General features: G+C 65.3%; 3 protein-coding genes across 3 annotated transcripts; 2 read left to right on the forward strand and 1 right to left on the reverse strand.

Annotated features, from left to right (window-relative positions):
- Positions 1-4,084: 4,084 nt before the first annotated feature.
- On the forward strand, positions 4,085-5,987 carry Q8F55_001374 (uncharacterized protein; the record flags this gene model as incomplete). The annotated part of the gene is made up of 7 exons (XM_069349999.1): positions 4,085-4,214; positions 4,571-4,691; positions 4,729-5,103; positions 5,140-5,498; positions 5,532-5,609; positions 5,645-5,725; positions 5,767-5,987. The coding sequence occupies 7 exons, from the start codon at positions 4,085-4,087 to the stop codon at positions 5,985-5,987; spliced, it is 1,365 nt and encodes a 454-aa protein (XP_069213543.1).
- A 349-nt stretch (positions 5,988-6,336) lies between these two features.
- On the forward strand, positions 6,337-7,560 carry Q8F55_001375 (uncharacterized protein; the record flags this gene model as incomplete). The annotated part of the gene is made up of 3 exons (XM_069350000.1): positions 6,337-6,515; positions 6,552-6,631; positions 6,665-7,560. 3 exons carry the CDS (start codon positions 6,337-6,339, stop codon positions 7,558-7,560), a joined length of 1,155 nt encoding a protein of 384 aa, XP_069213544.1.
- Positions 7,561-18,429: 10,869 nt separating this feature from the next.
- On the reverse strand, positions 18,430-19,158 carry Q8F55_001376 (uncharacterized protein; the record flags this gene model as incomplete). The annotated part of the gene is made up of 1 exon (XM_069350001.1): positions 18,430-19,158. One exon carries the CDS (start codon positions 19,156-19,158, stop codon positions 18,430-18,432), a length of 729 nt encoding a protein of 242 aa, XP_069213545.1.
- Between the last annotated feature and the right edge of the window lie 502 nt (positions 19,159-19,660).

The following is a 19,660-nucleotide window of genomic DNA, read 5'->3' on the forward strand; positions in this document are numbered from 1 at the left end:
CCTCTCCTCTCGCCCTTACTCGGTCAGATCGAGTCAGTCGCGCCGAAAGCGTCCTTGAGAGAAGGAGCGACGCGGTGAAAAAGCCCAGCCAAAGTTGCCAAAATCACGCCATCACTGCTAATCACCCCGCATTCTGACGCGACAAATTTGATTCCGTCCCACCCAGCGCCACACCTTATCATCCAATGTGGCAGTCGGCACGACGCGACAACACTCTGCACATGTCGCCATTGCTTTGACACACGGCCGCCCCGGCATCCCACACTCTCTCTGCTCACACGCGAGAGCCCTGTTGCCGATCTATGCCTGACCAGGCACAGGATGCCGTCCGTCAGAGGCGGCGGCGCCAGCGCCCAGACAGTGCGCAGTCCGGAAATAGTCCCTCCAAGCCAAACCCCAGACCGAGCCCCTGGGCACATACCACCCACACACGCGGCGACGACGACGGCGACGACGGCACACTGATAGATGCTCGCGCTGCGCATTCATTATCTGGAATTTCCAGGCGTGTAGGCCCCCACAATCTGGAATACGGCCCCCCCAGTTGGCGAGGAGGAGAGCTGTCGTGCTGATGGCACCACTCCGACGGCCGAGCTCACCATCGCGTCGTTCGTGATGCTACATACGCCGCCGCCGTCGTCTGCACAGCGTCGTCACATCCTTTTTGGTGCAGAGCGAGCGCGGCCGTGGGGCCGTGTGAAGTGGGGGGCAGAAGCAGAGAGAGCAGCGGCGTCAGCCAAGACTCGGCGCCGTCACCCGCGAGCAAATTATCACGGCCCCGCGCCGTCGCCCATCTACGCCTATCGATGGCGTAGTGCAGGGTGGAGCTCAGCCCCTGCCAGGCGAGGTTTCGTGGTACATATCGCGCAAAGCACGCCAGGCGGGCCGCGGTCGCCCTGGTGCCATCGCGCCGCAGCAGTGTGGGGTAAGGGGGCTGGCGCGCAGGGCGGGGCGGCGGCGGCCACTAGGCCGAGTTGGCACCCGCTCCTCCCTCGCGGCTACGCCTGAAACCAGACTGTGTTGGCACGGGTCGCGCTCGCTCTCGCCGCTGCATCAGCTATGGCGTCAAGGATTCGTGAAATGGCAACGACGGTACGACGAGGTGGTGATCCTCGTGCCTGTGTGCGACAGCGGCCGCCACTGATCCGACCGACGGCAGCGGCGGCGGCGAGGCCAGATCGTCCGCGACGGGCCGTCCGTCCAGACGAGCCGACCGGCCCACTCCCGCGTTTCGGGTTTGGTTGCGGTCGCGATCGCGGACCCACGCCGGCCCCAGCTCGTCGTTGGCAGGCGATGCGGCCCACGCTCCGTTCGGCACCGCGCCCCCGCGCCCGAAGGCACCGGTGGGCAGGGGGGGCGGGTGAGCGCGCGCGCGCGGAAAGGCAAACGATTGACGTGCGTTCGGGAATGGATGGTGGTGTGCTCGAGCGACACGAGCATGCCACGTTCGACGCCCGGCCCGGCCTGGATCTCTCCGCAGGCCCTCGGTCGCACACCGATCGCCGATCGCCTGCGGCGCCGCGGGGCCGCCTCGTTGCGCCATAGCACGCTGTGTGCGTTTGCTCTGGCTCTGTTCTGTGTCGTTGCCTGTTGTCACTTTCCCACTTCCCACTTGGTGACATCCCGTCATCGCACGGTCCTCACTTGCCCACTGTCTCTTTCTGCCAACGAAAAAAATAGCCGCCGATAACGAGGCTTGGGCCCGCTTGGCGTTGCCCAGCCGGCGCGTATAGCCACGGCGAATTGCGCGACCTTGGCGTGCCGTGCGCGCAGCACTTGGCGTACGGGATTAGACCAGGCAGCGCCAAGGCGCGACGGGGGCTGGCGTGATCACCGTGGCTGCGTTTGCCAATGCGCAGGCGGCGGCGGGCGGCGGGCGGCGGCGTGGGGGCGTGGGCGGCGCCGAGTCGACTAACTCACTAAACTCTCAGTGCCGTCACCCGTCCGTCGTCGCCACCTCGTGCCCCGCAGCATCCGACACCAAGAACACCGCCGACAGAGGCTAAAGAATTCGGAATGCTGATAGCGTCCTTTGGATGCCTGGCCCGCGCGGTGTCTACCCCCCAAGCCCGACCCAGTAAACAAAACAGCCGAGCGCGAGCCGTGACCAGAGGCGATCGTGACTGCAGCCGCGGCACTTTGGTCGCGATACCACGCTCCTCCGAATACTTTGGCTCTCGCCATCAAGCGTGGAGGGTGGGTCGGATCGTGTTATCGGTGTGGAGCTCGACGAGATGAGTTCGAGGAGGGGGAGGGGGGGCGGCAGGGGGCTGCCGTCGTCTGGCTGTTCTTCCCCCCCTCGGCCTCTAGCACATCCCCACACCACCACGGCAGTCACCATCCTCGCCACCACAACCTTTGTGCACGTTCTCGCCGCCCCCCGTGCGGTGTGCAGCAAACGTTGCAGCGAAATGATGAGTGTGGCGGATGGCGAACGATGTCGCGATGTCTTGGCGCGCTGATTGTGGTCGCGTGACTGCCACGTGGGTGCCGGCACATTCGACTGATCGATCACCGACTGACTTGTGGTCGACTGACGACGCTGGTTCCTGGTACTGACAGCCAGGTGCAGGGTATCGACAGTTCCGGCGCAGGGGTACGACGCGTCTGTCGCTGGCACCGTCGAAGCTGCGTCCGGGGCCCTCGTACCCGCCATAGCCAACGTACACCGCCCGCCAGACGGTGTGGGGCGGTTGTGGCAGACTCGGACAACCCCGAGCCTGGGTTGCATACTGCTCCCACGTTGTGCAGCACCACCTCCGAAGCCCCCCGGTACCGCGGGGGCCAGTCACGATCTGACCCCAGTACTTGGGCCTGGAGGTGGCGGAGGACACTGGGGCGTCGGGAGTGGAACTGGTTGTGAGCGCCACACATCGCAGAGCTTGCGGGGCAGCTTGAACGGTACGGAGCGGCAGTGCGGAGAGCCAGACGGATGTTCCAGTCGACGACGGCCCTGCCTCGTGTCGCTCTCCGCTGCCTTCGCTAACTCGTTGCAACTGGCCCTTGGGGAGGCCAGTTGCAACGAGTTCGTACTGGCCCCACTCTGGCAGCAACGCGCGTCGCAGAGCCCCGCACTTTGACTGAGGACACACGGCATAGCAAGCTCGCGACATAGGTGCAGTTGCCGGAACGCACACGCCCACGGCCCCTCGAGCGATGGCATCGTGGTGTCGTCAGCCCCTCCCACATCGCAGAGAACGCCAGCACCCGATACCAATTGCACGCCGCCGCCACCGCGCGCAGTCTCGGCTGTCCTAGGCGAGCCCGGGAGTGGCGATAGCAGCGGCCGTGGCCGCTCGACCACTGGCCGTTGGCCGTGCGCACGCACCAATCCACAATGCGCGCACCGGCAGCCCCAGTGCCGAACGTACCGCCCCACGCCCTCGGCTATCAGCAACCTTGCGCCGCGAGCTGCCTCGCCTATCCTGTGCGCGCGGCGCCGTTTGCGCCTCCGCGAGTCGGCGCGCAGCTCGGCGCGCAGGTCGGCGATTGGCCCCCGGCGCACCACTGCAGTGGCCCCGCACGGATAAACGCGTCCTGCACGGCTACGCGCTGACGTTGCCCGCGCGACTTGGCGGTGCGTCGGCCCGCGACGGTCGTGCCCGCGTGCCTGGGGTGGGGGACTGCAAAGCTGCTTCAACGGACGGCAGATGAGGATGGCAGTTGCGAGTCGGAGCAGTCTGAACCAGGCCCCTCGTGGTGACTCCAGGCCTCGGCCTCGTTCGAAACGCGTGGGGTCGGTTCCAACGTAGCCTTATCCCACACCAGCGGGCCCTATGTATGCATCCCGAGTGGCACGCAGCTCGTCCCCGCTGCCCGCAGAGACAACGACGACTGGCGCCAATAGGGGCGAGTTTTGCCTTTATCAGGCTGAAAGCAGGGACGGTCGCATCTAACCGAGATAGCGGCTGGCGGCGGCAGCGCAGCCCGGCGCGAGTGGCGCGACGCTGACACAAACAGCAGCGGCGTTCCTGGTCTCCTGGCGGCGACTGTGGGGCCGGTAGACTCGGACGAGGGTGGGTGGGAGGTTGATATTGGGCGGCTGGAATGCGCTTCCAGCACTCCCCCATCTACAACCAGCACCATGGCCGACCACGAGAAGGAAGTAGCCCACGTCAAGGTCGACCACGTCGAGGGCGAGGTGCCGCTCGAGCGCAACTTCAGCTTCTGGGCGTGCTTCGGGCTCGGGTTCGCGCTGCTCAACAGCTGGACTGGTGGGTCCGTGTGCGGGCAGCGGGCGCTGACGCATAGCAATGTAAGGAGAGCCCCGGCGCAGCTTGACCGTACATACTGACCCCGCGCGCGCGCAGGTCGGCATCGTAAGTCGCCCGCGAGATAAGCACTGACCCCAGCCTCTCGGTCGTGCTCCCCTCCGGCGGAAGCGTCGCCATGGTCTGGGGACTGATCGTGTCGGCGCTCGGTACGACCGCCATGGCGCTGTCGCTGTGAGCCTGCTGCCTCTTGCGCCGCCGCTGACCCCAGCGCTGAGATCTGCCACGTCCTCCCGCTCTCGGGCGGGCAGTACGACTGGACCTGTACGTCGCGTCCTCGTGCTCACGCTGACCGCCAGACGTCCTCGCGCCGCAGGGCAAGAAGAACGGCCTGTCCTTCTTTGTCGGGTGGATGTCGGCCGCGGGGTGGACCAGCCTGACGGCCACCAACTCGTTCCTCTCGGCGCAGTTTGTCACTGGGTGCGTTCGTTGGCCCGGCCGAGCCCGCTAACCCTAGCCTCATCGCGCTCTGGCACCCGACGTTCGACGTCGCCGCGTGGCAGACGCTCCTCATCTACCTCGCCTTCCTGGCCGGCGCGTACCTCCTCAACACGTTCTGCGTGCGTGCCCTGCCCCATATGGACCACTTTGCCGGCTTCTGGAGCATGGGCGGCATCGTCGTCGTGGCCATCGTCGTGCTCGCCTGCTCGTCGGGCAAGTTTAACGAGCCCAAGGACGTGTTTGCGACGTTTACAAACAACACTGGCTGGCCCGACGGCGTCGCCTTCCTCCTCGGCCTGCTCCAGTCGACGTTCGGCCTCACGGCCTTTGACGCAGTCACGCACATGATCGAGGAGATGCCCCGGCCCAGCATCAACGCGCCCAAGGTCATGTACGTGGGTGTATGTGGGGTGGCGCTGACGTACAGGATTGTCGCCGTCCTCCTCGGCTCGGTGACGGCGTGGATCTTCATGATCTGCATCCTCTTCTGCATTCGCGACTTTGACGCAGTGCTCACCGCCGCCACGGGCCCCATCCTCCAGATCTACTACCAGGTCACGTCGAACCGCATCGGCGCGACCTGCCTGCTCATGTTCAACCTCCTCGGCATGGCGTTCGCCGCCGAGATTGTCATGACCGTGTCGAGCCGCATCATCCTGACCTTTGCGCGCGACCGCGGCCTCGGCCACCTCTCGGCCACGCTCGCCCCCGTGCACCCCACGCTCAAGGTGCCCGTGTTCTGCATCATCTTCGTCGTCATCTGGGACATTGCCTTCGGCCTCATCAGTACGTGTTAGTTGCAGCGGCGGCTGACGGCAGACCTCGGCTCGACGGCCGCGCTCAACGCCATCCTCGGGTCCTCGGTCGTCTTCCTGCAGATCAGCTACTTCGTGCCCAGTGAGTTGGGGGGTGAGGCCGTCACTAACCACCAGTCCTGCTCATCTTCCTGCGCGGCGACCGCGCGTTCGAGGGGCACGACGCCGAAGCGACCTACTCGCTCGGCCGCTGGCGCCGTAAGTCGTGCGCGTGCGCGTCCCACTGACGTCCGTCCCAGGCCCGATCAACCTCTTTGCGCTCGTCTTCCTCCTCGTCACGTCGGTCATGTTCACGTTCCCGCCCAACCTCCCCGTGTCGGGCACGTCGATGAGCTACGTGTCAGTCGTGCTGGCCATCGCGCTCGTGCTGTGCGCCGTGACGTGGGTCGTCGACGGGCGTAAGCGCTTCAACGGGCCAGGCGAGCTCATGACCCGTCTTGAGATCAGCAAGAATGCGTAAGAAGGAGGAGCAAGGGAGTGTTGTAGGGATGATGCATGACCGTTGTTTAATAGTGTTCGAGCCGTGGTCGTTGCTCAGGCACAACGTCCTGCCCGGTGGCGGAGCAGGCTTCCCGATGCCGTCACTTGGTCGTGATGGCGCTGAAACAGGCAACCGCGGCGGGCCATATCAGCCCAGGCTCGTATCATAATACCCACTCCCGCCAGGGTGGACAGCCCTTGGCGCAAGCAGCGGCCAGCAGCGACCGAGCAGCGACCACGTCTATAAGAGAACGAGTTGCGCGGCTGTTCCCTCGGCGTTGCCGTCTGTCTCCCCCCCCTACCCCCCCCCCCCGGCCCCACGCATCACCATGGCACCCAGCGACAAGCTTCCCCCGCTCATGCCGGGCGGGCTCGTCGGCGCGCTCGCCCTCTTCGGCGTCCTGCTCGCCTTGTCCTTCCTCGTGGTCATGCCGTTTGCCGGGGCTCTCGTGCGCCTGCGCGCAAACTACAACCCCAAGGCCGTGGGCTTTAGCGGCGAGGAGCGATTGTGAGTTGCGCCCCCATGCCGCCAGGCTAACCTCAGCGTCGGCCCGCGCCTCGACGGCCTCGTGAGCTGCATGCGCCGCACGATCGCCATCGAGGGATTGTCAGGCCTGTACAAGGGTGCGTTTGCGCGCTGGCTCTGCTGACGGACAGGATGGGTCGCTGTCGTTCTTGGCGGCGTCGCCACGGCCCTCGTCTCGGCCATCTTCATCGGCGGCTCGCTCCTGACCCAGGCGACGAGGGTGACGGGCAAGAACGCGCCGCACCCCCAATCCTCGACCACCGGCGCCATCATCGCCAGCATCCTCTTCATCCCTGTCATGGTGGCCGTCGCCGTGCCGGCCAAGATCATCGAGGTGCGCGCAATCACGACGCCGTACCGCCTCCCGTGGAGCATCAAGGGCTCGCTCAACATCCTCCTGTCGGACCGGGAGCGTGCGGCCCCCACCGCGCTGTACAAGACGCCCGGGCTCCTCATCGTCATCCTCGTCCGCTCCCTCCTCTTCAGCCTGCTCCAGCACGGGCTCAAGAACCTCCTCGGGCTGGGACACCAGCGCGGGCACCGGGGCGGCGTGCCCAACGCGACCGACTCGCTCGGTGCGCGCGCGCCCGAGGGCATGGCCGGCGGTGGCATGCCCGCCCCCGCGCCGACCTGGAAGTGGGGCTTCTTCTTCACCGTCTGCGTCCTCTCAGCCCTGTGGGAGACGCCGCTGCTCGTCGTCGCGGCCAAGCTCTGCGTCCAGCCCAACCTTGGCCGCAAGGACCCGCTCGGCACGCACGCGCCCGTGATGACCGAGGACGAGGAGCTCGAGCAGCTCGAGCGCGAGATCAACGACGAGATCGACGACGCGATCCGCCGCGAGACCGAGCTCGAGAGCCTCCGCCTCGCGGGGGGCAACGAGGACGACGTCATTACACTGCGCCCAGCGACCGCCGAGCCCTACAACGGCTTGATGGATGCCCTCCGCAAGATCAAGGAGGAGGAGGGCATCATGGCCCTGTACCGCGGCTGGTACTTTACAAGTATTGGCGCATGCTTGGGCATGTGAGCGGGCGATGCATCTATGGAGCATGTGCCAGAGATCGGGCGCTTCGTCTGCCTGGTCCTTGTGCCACTGACCCTGCCTGCCTGTCGCCTTGACACGGAGAGCTCATGTCCCACGCCGCCTCTCTAACTCGCGCTTCAGTGAGACAAACGCTAGTTACAGACATGCCAAGTCGGTGTCTTCAAGCTCGACAATGATAGCGAGGGAAGGTTGTCAAGGCCGGGTGGGGTGTCCTGCTGACGGAGAACGGTGATTGACCCGAGACTGAGGATATCTTGGGCTGGCGGCAGGTCGACCTCGATCCCAGCGCGCGTGAACCCCCTGATACTGATGCTTCGTGTGGAGCTGGCACGGTTGAGATACTAACGTCTGCAGCCAAGCGTCGTCGTCGTCGACGATGTGGCTGGCGAGGTTCAGGGATCGGCTGCTTGGTTGCGTGGCGCAAGTATCTGATCAGCATTCAGTGCACACTCTGGCGATCGCGGCGGTCGCTTGGAAACTGTCGCCGGCACACCGGAGGTAGTCGATGAGGGACAGAGCAGGGCGTGGGGTTGGGCCGTCGGAGAGGGAGGGGCCGGTGAGTGATGAGTACTGCAGTGTCGTGGTCATGGCCGTGTGTTGGCGAGGGTACGCAAGCGTCGTGTTCGTCGACCTCGCTGGCGGTCCATCATGTGTTCAAGCTACTCGTAGCGATTGAGATGTGATCAAGTCTTCGACACTGGACATCAGAGTTGTGTAGACACAGACAGACGAGTCCGGGGGAAAGGACCAACGCAGCGTCCACAACCCACACCCCCTCCAGCTCGCACCACCTCGCACCACCTCGTACCCAACACGCCGCGATAACGCAAGCGACACCGGGACAGCTCCGCCGCACCTGGGCACACGCGATCAGCGGCATGTCCACTGGAATGCCGCAAAGCCGACTCCGACTCCACAGGGGACCCGCGTGGACCCGGGTCAGCAGCGCGCATTTCGGGGTTGGTATCGGCCAGAGTGCGGGGTCGGAGCTCTCCAGGCGATAGCAGCGCAGTGTACCGAGCCAATACCGGCGCAATACCGATCGTGACGCTCTGCAATACCGATAGCGAGGCTCTGCAATACCGATAGTGTATCTCGACGCCGGCGTCAGCAGTGGAGCGCTTGTGCAGCTCCAGCATCAATTGGCTGGCGATATTTCCCGCACCGACGCACACGCGCGCCTGATCGCGACTCGTGACGACGACTCCACGGCCACTAGGCGCTTATCTCGCTGATGGGCAATTGCTCGAGGCGACGTGTGCTGCGCGCACACCAGTTGGTCGACAGCGTGGGCCGTGCACATGTGTCGCCTGGCTAGCACGGTGCGGCTGGTTAATCTGGTGGAGCTATCGCCAAGCGCTCAGTCGCCATCGCCAAGCTGCAGAGATCCCTGCTAACCGACGTTGTCGTACTGCATCGTGCGGCTGAGGTGCGGGCAACGCGAGGCCCCACCGTCACCTGACTGACTGACCAACGAGGCGCCACGGTCGCCAAGGCCAGCGAGCCGCCTCGCACCCCACCCACCCCACTCACCCACCCACTCACTTATTCCGTCCAACCGAACGACGAGCCGCGGGCCCCACTCTGGCCCCACTGCCCACCCCACTAGATTAGCTGCGCCGTGCCAATCAACAAGGCCCTCGTGGTCGAGGCCAACGTGCCTATCGCGCCTCGCACCTCGTTGCGCGGTCCACACTACTGGCTGAATAGACACCACATGACCTCCCCGCACGCGGCAAGCTGGCGATACCCCACTTCGCAAGCACAGAGTCGAGGCTGAATAGCACGTATTTCCGCCCACGTCGGCTGCGTCGTCGCACCCCGCTGGTCGGAATGTCTAGTAATACCAATTTGGGCGAGATACCAAACAAGAATAGCGGTATTCACCAATACGTTGTGGTGCTCCTCCAGCCACTCAGCCCCCAAGTGATACCATGTGACCTCGTTGCGCAGCCCTCCACCCGGCACCAGGCTCGGCACGCTCGCTCACGTCGCCGATAACGGCGACTCGAGCACGTTCCAATCGCGTCGGCCCCGTTTAGCTCGCGACGCCTTTCGATATTCGCGCCTTGGCGCGCAGCCCATCGCCAACGCTCGACGTCATGTGCTATCTCGTTCTGTAATTATCCGCGCCTGCGCGCATTGTTTGCGCCGATTACGCGGACGATGAGGAATCCGAGTGGAGCACGCCTGGCTCGTGTCGGACTTGGGCCCATGTTGTCGGATTGTTGACACGTCGCGGCGGCCAAGTGGCCGCTCAGAGTATCGCGACGTCGCGACCGACCGACCTCGACTCGGTCCCCCCCCCCGAGGTGGAGCTGCACGGGTGCTCACACACGACGACATACCGCATCCCGCATGCCGCGTCGCTGTGTGCTGCTGACCCGTGTCAGCACGTCCCGAGTCGTCTGCATCGTCACGAACAGTGGGCGACACGGTCTCTGTAAGCGCCTGCGCCGTGTCGCCGCGGTGACTCTGGCCCGTGTGGAGGTGTACAGGCGTCTCGTTCATCGTGCCGCGGTATCGCCGTCGGGACAAGGTGATGAGTCAGGAGCAGCGTCACGAGCACTGATGCGGCGTCACGAGTTCGGTCAAGCAGACACTGGCCGCCTTGACCGATCTCAGCTGATCTCGAGTCACCGAACCCAGGCAGCAACGGCCACGCTGCTGACTACACTGGACGGCCATGCACGAACCGCGGCTCCACACAATGAGACAATCACACAGGCGGGCGCCCATGTCACGGCCATGCCACCACTATGGCAGTTGAATCGAGCACACCCACCCCTCCGCCCCGACGGCGCGCTCACGGCGCCCCACGGCCCGCGCCGCGCGCCGGCGGCGCGCATCACGGGCGGCGAGAGCGCGCGCGAGGTGGCGCGTCGGTGCCCGTCGGCGGCCATCATGGCGACGCGGCGGCGCGACGGCCCGTCTGCGGGCCGCGGTGTAGGAGGGGGCCAAACACGGCGTTGGTGGCCCACGCAATACGGGCTGCTAACTGTGCCGGGCCGCTCCATACGCCTGGCTGGTGGCCCTCCTGCAACCAGCCCAGATGCACGGCGTTCAGCGGGGAGGCCGCGCATGCACACAGCAGCAACGCCGCGTCCGACCCCGCCGGCCGCGGAGCGCTGCCCCTTCGCGGCCGCCGTCGGCGTCTCAGCAGCAGCGTACCGAGCGCCGAGCGCCGAGATGTGGTCAGCAACGCCGATATTTCGTCAGCGGAGGCCAACATCGCTCGTAATGGCCTCCGGCTCGCTCGTCTCGCTCGCTTCTGCGCCGGCGCCGGCGGACGCGGAGTGCTAGCGACGGCCCGGCCGGCGTTGATGGTGCTGTCGCGGCGCGCGTTTCGCTCGGCTCGGGCCGCCGCCGCCGCCGTCGTCGCTCGCGGCCGCGGACGTCAGACGCTATGGTCGTGTGCATGCGGCGCCCTCCTGAGCTCGCTCGGCGTTGTCGGGCGCCGTGTTCCAGAAACAGAACTGCGATAAGCCGTAGTCGAGGGTTTATCGCGACGACGTAGACGCTCCGAAGACCGACGCGGGCGACGTCAGCCACAGTGCGACTTGCGGTGCCACACCAATGATGTGGCTCATGATGCTCGGTCGTCCGCTCGGTGACACCCGCCCACCGTCTCGGTGACACCCGGCCCGTCTCACACCCGCTCAGTCTGGCGCATAAACCAGTCGGAAGAGCTCAGAGCTCACCACCGCCTGAACTCCGGCGACGACGCGGAGATAGCGCGCAACGCAAACGAACAGTGACGCAGTGCTTCTCGATCATTTGATTCCAGCCACTCGGACCTCTTCCACCTCCCACTCTTACTTTACCCACTATGACGCCGCTGCCTGCACGGTGTCGTCACGGAACTGGGGCGGATAGGTGTTAGTGGGGCGGAGAAGTGTCCACTGCGGTGGGCAGTGGGGCGGAGACCTGTCCACCGGAGCGGATTTCTTGACATCGGATAGAGGCTGTCGGAAATTGTGGATGAACTAGAAGCGCTTGCTACCAAACGCCGTTCGGAACCCCCCACGACTGACGTCGACAACGATAGCGCTGGGGACAGCGTCATTGCGTGCCCCGTGACCGCTTTACCGCCGGCACTGGCCCGTTTCCGCGGCATGTCGTTCCGAGGAGAAGGCATCGTAGCGATTCCGAGCCTCCGAGCGCCGCTCCCCCCTCGGCATGCTCGGCACTCTGGCGGCTCGATCCCTCGCTTCATGGATACCTCCGTGGCCTGGGCCTGGGGCGAGCCAGCGGTGGCCTGCCCGCTTGGCCTGCGTCATTAGAATCTGTATAATGGCAGCTGATTTGCATAATACCAGGCTGTTGAATAATTTAAACGAGATTAAACGAGTTGCTTGGCGCTGCTCGCACCCGACACGGTGCTCGCCAGGCCAGTGCCGAGCGGTTTCCCGGCCCAGCCGACGTCGCGGAGCGCTTGGCAGTCATGTGTCGTTTGTACAGTGGTGGGGCGAGCGGCGACGCAGCGAGCGTGCCGAGTCCAGAAGCGAGCTCGGTGCGGCGGCGCGACGGCCGCTTAGCTCGGTGCGTCGCCGCAGTCGCCGCAACACGGTCCTCGACCGCGCTTATCGCGCCAAGTCGCACCGTGTCGACACGCACGCACCGTGTCAGTGGAGCGCCGTGTACTAGGCCCACCCAGGCCCACCCACACGACACGGCTCCACCCCGACCCACGTCGCTTGCTCTCGCTTGGACGCACCGACGCTTCACCGACCCCCACTCGGCGCGCAGCCGACCTAAACACCGTTAGGCGATAAGCCCCTCCGACGCGGCGCTGCGCTCGCCGATCGCATCCCGACCGGCCATTACCGCGACGACGACGTCAGTGGGTGGGGGTGTGGCCCGCCCTCCGCCCGCCGCGCGGATGCCGCATCCGCGCGGCGGGCGGAAACCATTGGTAAACTCGCTTGCGGCGCCAGGAAGGCCGCAAAGTTTGCGCGACGGATGCCGCCGGCAAATGGACACGTGAAGGGTTCCGGGCGGACCTACTACGGAGCCAGTGAGGCCTAAGCGAGGTAGCAGTGCCACGCGGGTGCCGCCATTCCGACCCTTGGCTTTGCGTGCTGTATCCGGCCCAATTGTCCGTCCGTCAGCAGCCTGCTCCACCCGGCCCTTTGGTCGCGCCATCCGCCGTGCAGTTGGGCCGATTTGGCGGGCTCGCACCAAACCGCGCAGCTGAATGGCCCGCCCACAACCGCGCTGAACCCGCGCAGAGTGGGCGGGTGGGGTGTACAATGTGCCGCGCGCGCAATAATGGCCCGGGTGGGGTACACAGATGCTCTCGTCGGCCCGTCGTTGCGCCGTGTCCCCGCGCAATACGGCGCGGCACTGCCAATACCGCGCCGTGCCGTCCGCCGCTGCGGCATGGGCATATTCCGAGCGTTTGTATTCCGCGCGTCGTATTCCGCGCACTGTATTCCGCCCGTTGTATTCCCGTGGCTACAATGACCCGTGCAATTTGCACGCAATTGCTCCACTGTATTCCCGGTGAAGCTCGCACTGTCAGTACTGCCACGGTATTCCCGGGCCGCGCCGCGCCGTGCTTCCGCTGAATACCGCGTCGCGCATCCGTGGCCTCGTAGATCCGTGGCTTCGCTTGGGTGCAGCGGTCCGCGGCATAGAGGAGCTACGTAGCCAGATCCTCGGATAAGATATGCCTTGGCAGTGGAGCATGTGGTCGGCAGTGGTGCGGCGGACCTAGCGTCGCTTGTCCGCTCGCTTGGCCGGCGCCGAGCATGCCTCGGCGCGCTCGGCACGCTGGCGGCATGTTCCACGCACAGAAGGCAGGCTCCGGCGCAGCGTTCGCCTCGGTGGCATGTGGGTCGGCCCGGAATAGACGGCTACGCACCGTTTTTGGCGGCGCTGCTGCGGGCCAAGCAGCACTTGGCCGCGTCATACGGTGGATATTGGTGCGATGCGGAGCGGTACCATGCGGTCGCCGGGTCGGCTCCACCCCCGCCCAGCGCTGGCTCGGCGCCTGGGCGGCCCGGCGACCATGTGCTCGCCGCCGCTCCGTCGGCTTGGAGCCGGCTCGGAGTCGCTTCAGGCCGAATGCTCGGATGGCCAAGCGGTGGTCCATGTGCTCTCCGTCCACTTGGCGGGGCGAGCGCTCGCTAGCGCTGGCTATCTCGGGATCCGCCTAGCAGCACCATGTGCTTGTCGCCGACGTCGCTCCACTAGAGCACATGCTGCAGGTAGATTTGGCCGACCGTGGCGCGGTCTTGTCCCCGCGCCATGTGCTACTAGCACCTCGCACCCGCCAAGAGCATATGCTGCAGCGCTCAAGCGCCACTAGCGAGGCGAAACCATGTGCTCGACTGGCTTGTGCGCTTGGCCAGGGCTATCTCGGGATTAAGACCATGTGCAGCCTCGTCACCGGCGTCATATCGCCCCTCGCCCCACCGCTACCGCGTGCTCGAGCGCGTCCTTGGCCGTCTCTTAGCTCTCTCGGCGCTGCGCTTGGCTGAGGTTGCCCGCGTACCATGTGGACGGCGGCGTGGGGGCCAGTCCGATTCGCGCTCGCGGTTCGCTCGGCACGAGGCTCCGCGTGGAGTCTGTGATGCCGCGTCGCTTGTCGTGGCCGCTACCGCATGCCGAGCGGCGCTTGGTAGCTTGGCCTCGCTTGGTGTCTTGTAGCAGTCGCATAGCCGGGCAGCACCACGCGCTCCCGGCCGCGGTCGAGGACGCCGAGATAGTACCTCGCATGGGCCACAGCTCTTTCCGCCATCTCGCGCAGTTCGCCGAGTCGTCGAGATGGAGACACATGTGCCGAGGAGCACCTGCGTGTGCGCGACGAACCAGATAGTGCCTGTCACATGGGTCGCCCTCGGCGCGAGCACGCGGCGACCGCCACGGCCTCGTGTGCGCCAACGCCGCTCGGCCATCTCCTCGATGATCTATACGCCCGGCCCGTCTCGGCAGCCCGCGATAGCTCCTATCCGATTCCCCCGCAGCCGGACGCGGGGACGAGCGCATATAGTGGGGCTGGGGTCGAGGCGACACGTGCCGCCCCGGCCGCGGCAGAGAAGTCCGCGGTCGAGGACTGCTGGAGTGTGAGGTGAGAGCGAGTCTACACGTGGCGACTGACGGAGGTCTGTACCGCCGCGCCCCCTGCGTGGGCTGCTGACCCCCGTGGGGGTACACCTGGTGAGCGAGGGTGAGTAGGGCGCCGCGGGCGAGGCAGGCTGTGGTCGTACCGACCGTCAACTTCAGGCTCGTGGAACGTGGCACTGGATCGTCCGCCACGATGTGGCAGACAGTCGACGCGCCGTCCTGTGCCGTTCGTCCGACCCATGCGCCGCGGCGCAGACTCTAGTCTGGGAACTGGGGAGACGCTACACAGTGGTGCGTTGGTACCGATGCTACAGGGGCGGGGCAGTGTAGAGCGGTGCTTGAGGTCAACGTTGTCGAGCGTCGAGTGTCCGTAGTCGCTGCATCGTAACGGTTAGAGCGTGTCGGTGTCGCACGTCCGCCGATTTATGTTCCGTGTTTGCATAATGAAAGCAATCAGGGGGACAGGGATGGGGATCACAGACATGGATGGACATGGACAGGCCTGGACAACATAGCAGACACTGCGAGGAGCTCTGGTCGAGTTGTCACACTCCCAACGGCCCGGGACCAGCGGCAACACAGCCTCGTGTGCATCATTCACATTTCCAGAAATCCCTCTGTACAGAGCAGCAATGAGATACTCTGTATTGTCACTGGGAGAGTAGATGGACCAACGGGGCGTACCTCGCCCGCTGGTCGCGAGGAGACACACCCTCGGCCGCCTGTCGCACCATGCCACTGGTTAGATGCCACAAGCACTACCACTAGCTGCACGACACTGCCTATCCCGTCTCCTCCTCTACATTCCGTATAACTAGCATCACCATCCTTAGTTAGATCTCTATCGAATGTATCGTCTTGAACTCTCTACGTCTCTAGCCACGGAGGCACCGTTTGAGTCACCACAGTTCGATCTCAAGCACAGTACCATCCGCGCCGTCACAGGGCACGACACCGCCACATCGAACAGCACTCGACTGTACGAGCTGGCTGGGCCGCAACACGGCCCTGGATCCCCCGGGACGGCCCTGCCATTTCTCTATGATAGGAAACGGTGAACGGGGGACGAAACTGGCCCACGAACAACATACCTGAGCGAGTCAAGACCCAGGAGGCAGAGTGGCAGACGGTGCGGTGGCACGGCGACGGAGAGATTCTGGCGTGCCACTAACCTCTCACCCACTCCGCTCATCGCCCGCAGCGACGCACAGGAATGGACCTGTGCGCTCATATGATGTTCACCCCCAGCGAGAGGTGCAACGACGCAACAGTGGTGCCAGCGCAAGTGTTCGAGCCCGCGGCCAGCAAGCAGCCGCTCCCGGCTCGAAGCCGGACCGCCGTGGCATCCGGCACACACGACCAGGTAGCCCCGGGCTGCATCTCTTGCAACAGCGCCGGTCTCCATTCCAGCCCGGCACCACCTCTGACCCCAGGCTGATCCGAAGCTCCCAGACAGATCCGAAGCTCCCAGGCTGACCCGAGGCTGGCCAAAGGCTGCTCGGATACGCCGCGTCCGAGCCTGCCTCGACCTCGCTCGGGCCGACCCCCGGCCGCGAGCTCACGACGCCACGCCGAGATCACGGCGCGCCCAGGCGCCCGGGCACCGGGATCGTCCATCCCGCAGCACCAGTTGTCCCATTGCCGTCGCAGTACCAACCAGTGTCCCAATGCCGTCGGCACGAGCCAGCCAAGTTGCAGCTCGGCACGAGCCCAGCCGGACACGCACCCGCCCCGACGAATCGGTACGCCGCCGGAGTGCAGCGCTCCGGGCTCGTACCGGGCAGCAGACGTGTGTGCACCCCTCCGAGGCCGGGCACTCGCCAAGTCGGCGGTTCGCCGGGTCGGAGGCCAGCACCGAGCCAGACCGGCGCGGCAGCCGGCGCTCCAAAGTCCCCGGGCGGTGAAAGTCGCCGCTGGAAGTAGCGCCGGCAGGTTTCCTGCGGCCCGTCGCGGCGGGGGCGGGGCCGGCGCCCGGCGCACTGCGGCCCGCTGGCTGTGCTGGGTGTACTGCATGTTCTGGGTGTGCTCCGGGGCGGCGGCGCGCTCACTCGGCCCATTTTCGGCAGTGCTGGGGGGTACACCGTGTTGACCGTCCACCGTGCCGTGCCGCACCGTAGCGCCGTATGCATTACACCGCCGTTTACACCGACCGGCCGGCCGGCGTGAGGAGCGGGGGTGGCGTCGATCGCTTCCAACCACATGGTACACGCCGACCCCACCGAGACAGTCCGCGCAGTGCCGCGCCCCCCGCCTAGCCCGGCGCAAAAACTGCAGAACCCCCCGGCCCTCCTCGTTCCGTCGTATGCCGCCAACCTGCCGAACGGGAAGAGCAGACAATGAACGGCAATAGCAGGTGGACGAACGGGAATAGGAGTGCAGAATTTCATGCGGGCGGCGGTACCCCGCGCTCGCGGCCCTGGCCCAAGGCCGTCGGCGCGCGCGCCGCGCCTCGCCTGGCCCTGGCTTATCGCCAGACACCGATTGTGCGGGGTGGGGTGCGCGGGCCTCTGTGCGTGGCCGGCGCGTCGGCCCGTGCGGACTGGACTGCTCGTGCTGAACGGGAATCTGCAAGCGAGCACGAGCACGCGCCGCTGCCGGCGGCAGGATACACTTGCTTGGCATGTCGTGCGCGGGCGGGGGCGAGCTGGCCGGGCCCTCTGCACCCGGCGGAAAGTGGAGCTGGCGCTAGCATGGCTTGACGTAGCATGACGCAGGCTGGGAAGCATGCAAGCGCATGACGAGCGGCGTCGAGGCGCATTACGAGCGACGTGAATGCGCATGACGAGCCCACCGGCTATTGATCGCCATGTGCTGCCACTGCTGCCACCTCGGCGACATTGGCGAAGAGAGCGCCCCCCGGTCCCACGATGACGCCGACGCAATGTCATGTACTCGGCTGCGTTCTCACGACGGGCGGGTGCTGTCGGCGCCTTGGCAGTCGGAGAGGCTGAGCCTGGCCTGTCTGACGCGGTCCGGGGTCCGGATAGCAAGACCCCGGGTGGGTGGTGACTCGCTGGTCGTCGTTGTGGCGCCACCGCGCGCCATCGGAAAGGGTCGGCGTCATCGGCCGCGATCGGATTTCGACGGTCCGGCTACCGGGCAGTGGCTCCCCGTGGTGGCCGTGGTGGGCAGGTGGGGCAGCAGTAAACTCTACAGTGGAGCGTCGTGCTCCTAAACTTCCGAGTCTCTGTCCTCATGCTATGCGTGCATCTTCTACTGGTCGTCTACAATGCGAATGACGCTCTATGCTCGGAAACTACAACCAATAAACAGTAACAATAAGGGGGCGGGTGGACTAGGTAAATGTTTGTCCGTGAGACTAATGCTTGTGCGCCGGCGAGTGGGTGGCGTGAGATGAGACAATGAGATGGCTGTGGTGTAGGCAGGAGTAGCCGCCGTAGCCGGTGGAGTGTGTGAGTTGAATGATGTATGTTGTCGTGTATTGGTGTTGAGGTGCCAGGCGTGCTCGACTCGCGGCTTATCCGCCGAAAGACCGGTGCACGTAGACCTGTTACCCGAGGAATTTGCCACGCCACTAGTGGTGCGTGTCGTACATTCAATCGGGCGTCGCGAGTGGCGAGGCGAGACGAGGCGAGGCGGGAGGCGAGGCGAGACGCCTCCAACGCTGGTAATTCTTTGACGCGTGCGACACGACTGCGTAGATGGCGGCAGGTGGCGTGCGGTGCAAGTCGTGTCGTGATCGGCCAGCGGCAAAGCTGCAATTGCAGCTAGGCAGGTGGAGTTTGGTGGTGCAGCTGTATGCAGTGCACAACACGCCGCTCACTGCCACCGGGAGATGCCGTATGGATCGGGGTAGTAGCTGTCGTTTGTTGCGCGCTCCTCGTCGCTGAAGTCGAGGGCGGCCTCGGCCATGTCCTCGTCCATCGACTCGTCCTCCTGCGAGTACTGGGGCACTGGCTCGTTGTCGACGGGCGAGGCGCCAAAGCCGAGGGCATTGTGGTGGTGGTTTGCCTGCTGCTGGTGGCCAAAGGATCCGAACACGCTGGCGCCGTTCGACTGGAACATGCGCCACGGGTCGGCCGTCTTTTCGTTGACAACAGCGGGCTGGGCCCAAGTGACGGTCGACGAAGCGAAGGCATCGCCAGCAAACGCCGACTGGAGCGCAGCGATGCTCTCCTCCTGCAGCTGGGCGGCATGTGATGGCGCCTGTGTGGCCGAGACGGCGCGCTGGTCATAAGAGTAGGTGGGGGTAAAGGACGAGGCGGGGTAGTCTGGCAGGCCGAGCTCTGTGCCAAAGTCGAAGCCGGCGTACTGGGCGACGGGGGAGGGGAAGGGCTGGTGCGAGGGGGGCAGCGGCATGTCGTCGAGGTGGTATCCGCCGTTTGCCAGTGACGGTGCGCGGGCGCGGGGGATCTGGCCGTCCATTTCTGGTGAGATGGGGGCGGGGATGACGAGCGTGCGCGCGAGGTGGGCCTTGAAGTTTTCGAGCTCGGCCAGCTCCTGCGACACATGCATGTTGCCGTTGAGGGTAGCGATGAGGTCTTCCATTGTGGTGGTGGTGGGGGATGGGGGTGGGGGATGTTGGAGTGTAAAGGTAGGATGGAGCAATGCTTTAAATGGCAGCAAGGCAGCGGACAATGATAAGCTATCGGATAGCAAGCACTAGCCACAACAATGGGATGGCGGCCTGTGCGACTTTTGTCGGGTCAGAACGTGCGTGCTGGGCCGGGCAGTCGCGAAGGCGGGGAATCGGAGTGAGTCGTCGAAATGCGACCGACAGCGAGGGAGCGACGCGACGATTGTCTACGTGTTTGGGTGTGTGTCTGTGAGAAAGTGTAACGGATGAGAACAAGAAACAAAAAGGTCAAGTTAACCGGTGCGTGTTGGGGTGCAGCGCAGCAGCAAGCATTCACTCACCCAGCCAGGCTGCAAGGCCCTCGTTTAGTCGGAACGAAAGATGGTGACAGGATGGCAAATTGCGGGCGGGGCGGGGCAGCCGGGGGTGCGCCGTGGGGGAAGGCCAGGGGAATTCCTTGGGCGACGTGCCCTC

The sequence above is a fragment of the Vanrija albida genome (assembly GCF_041260175.1).
Source record: "Vanrija albida strain AlHP1 chromosome Unknown contig_1, whole genome shotgun sequence".
NCBI lineage: Eukaryota > Fungi > Basidiomycota > Tremellomycetes > Trichosporonales > Trichosporonaceae > Vanrija > Vanrija albida.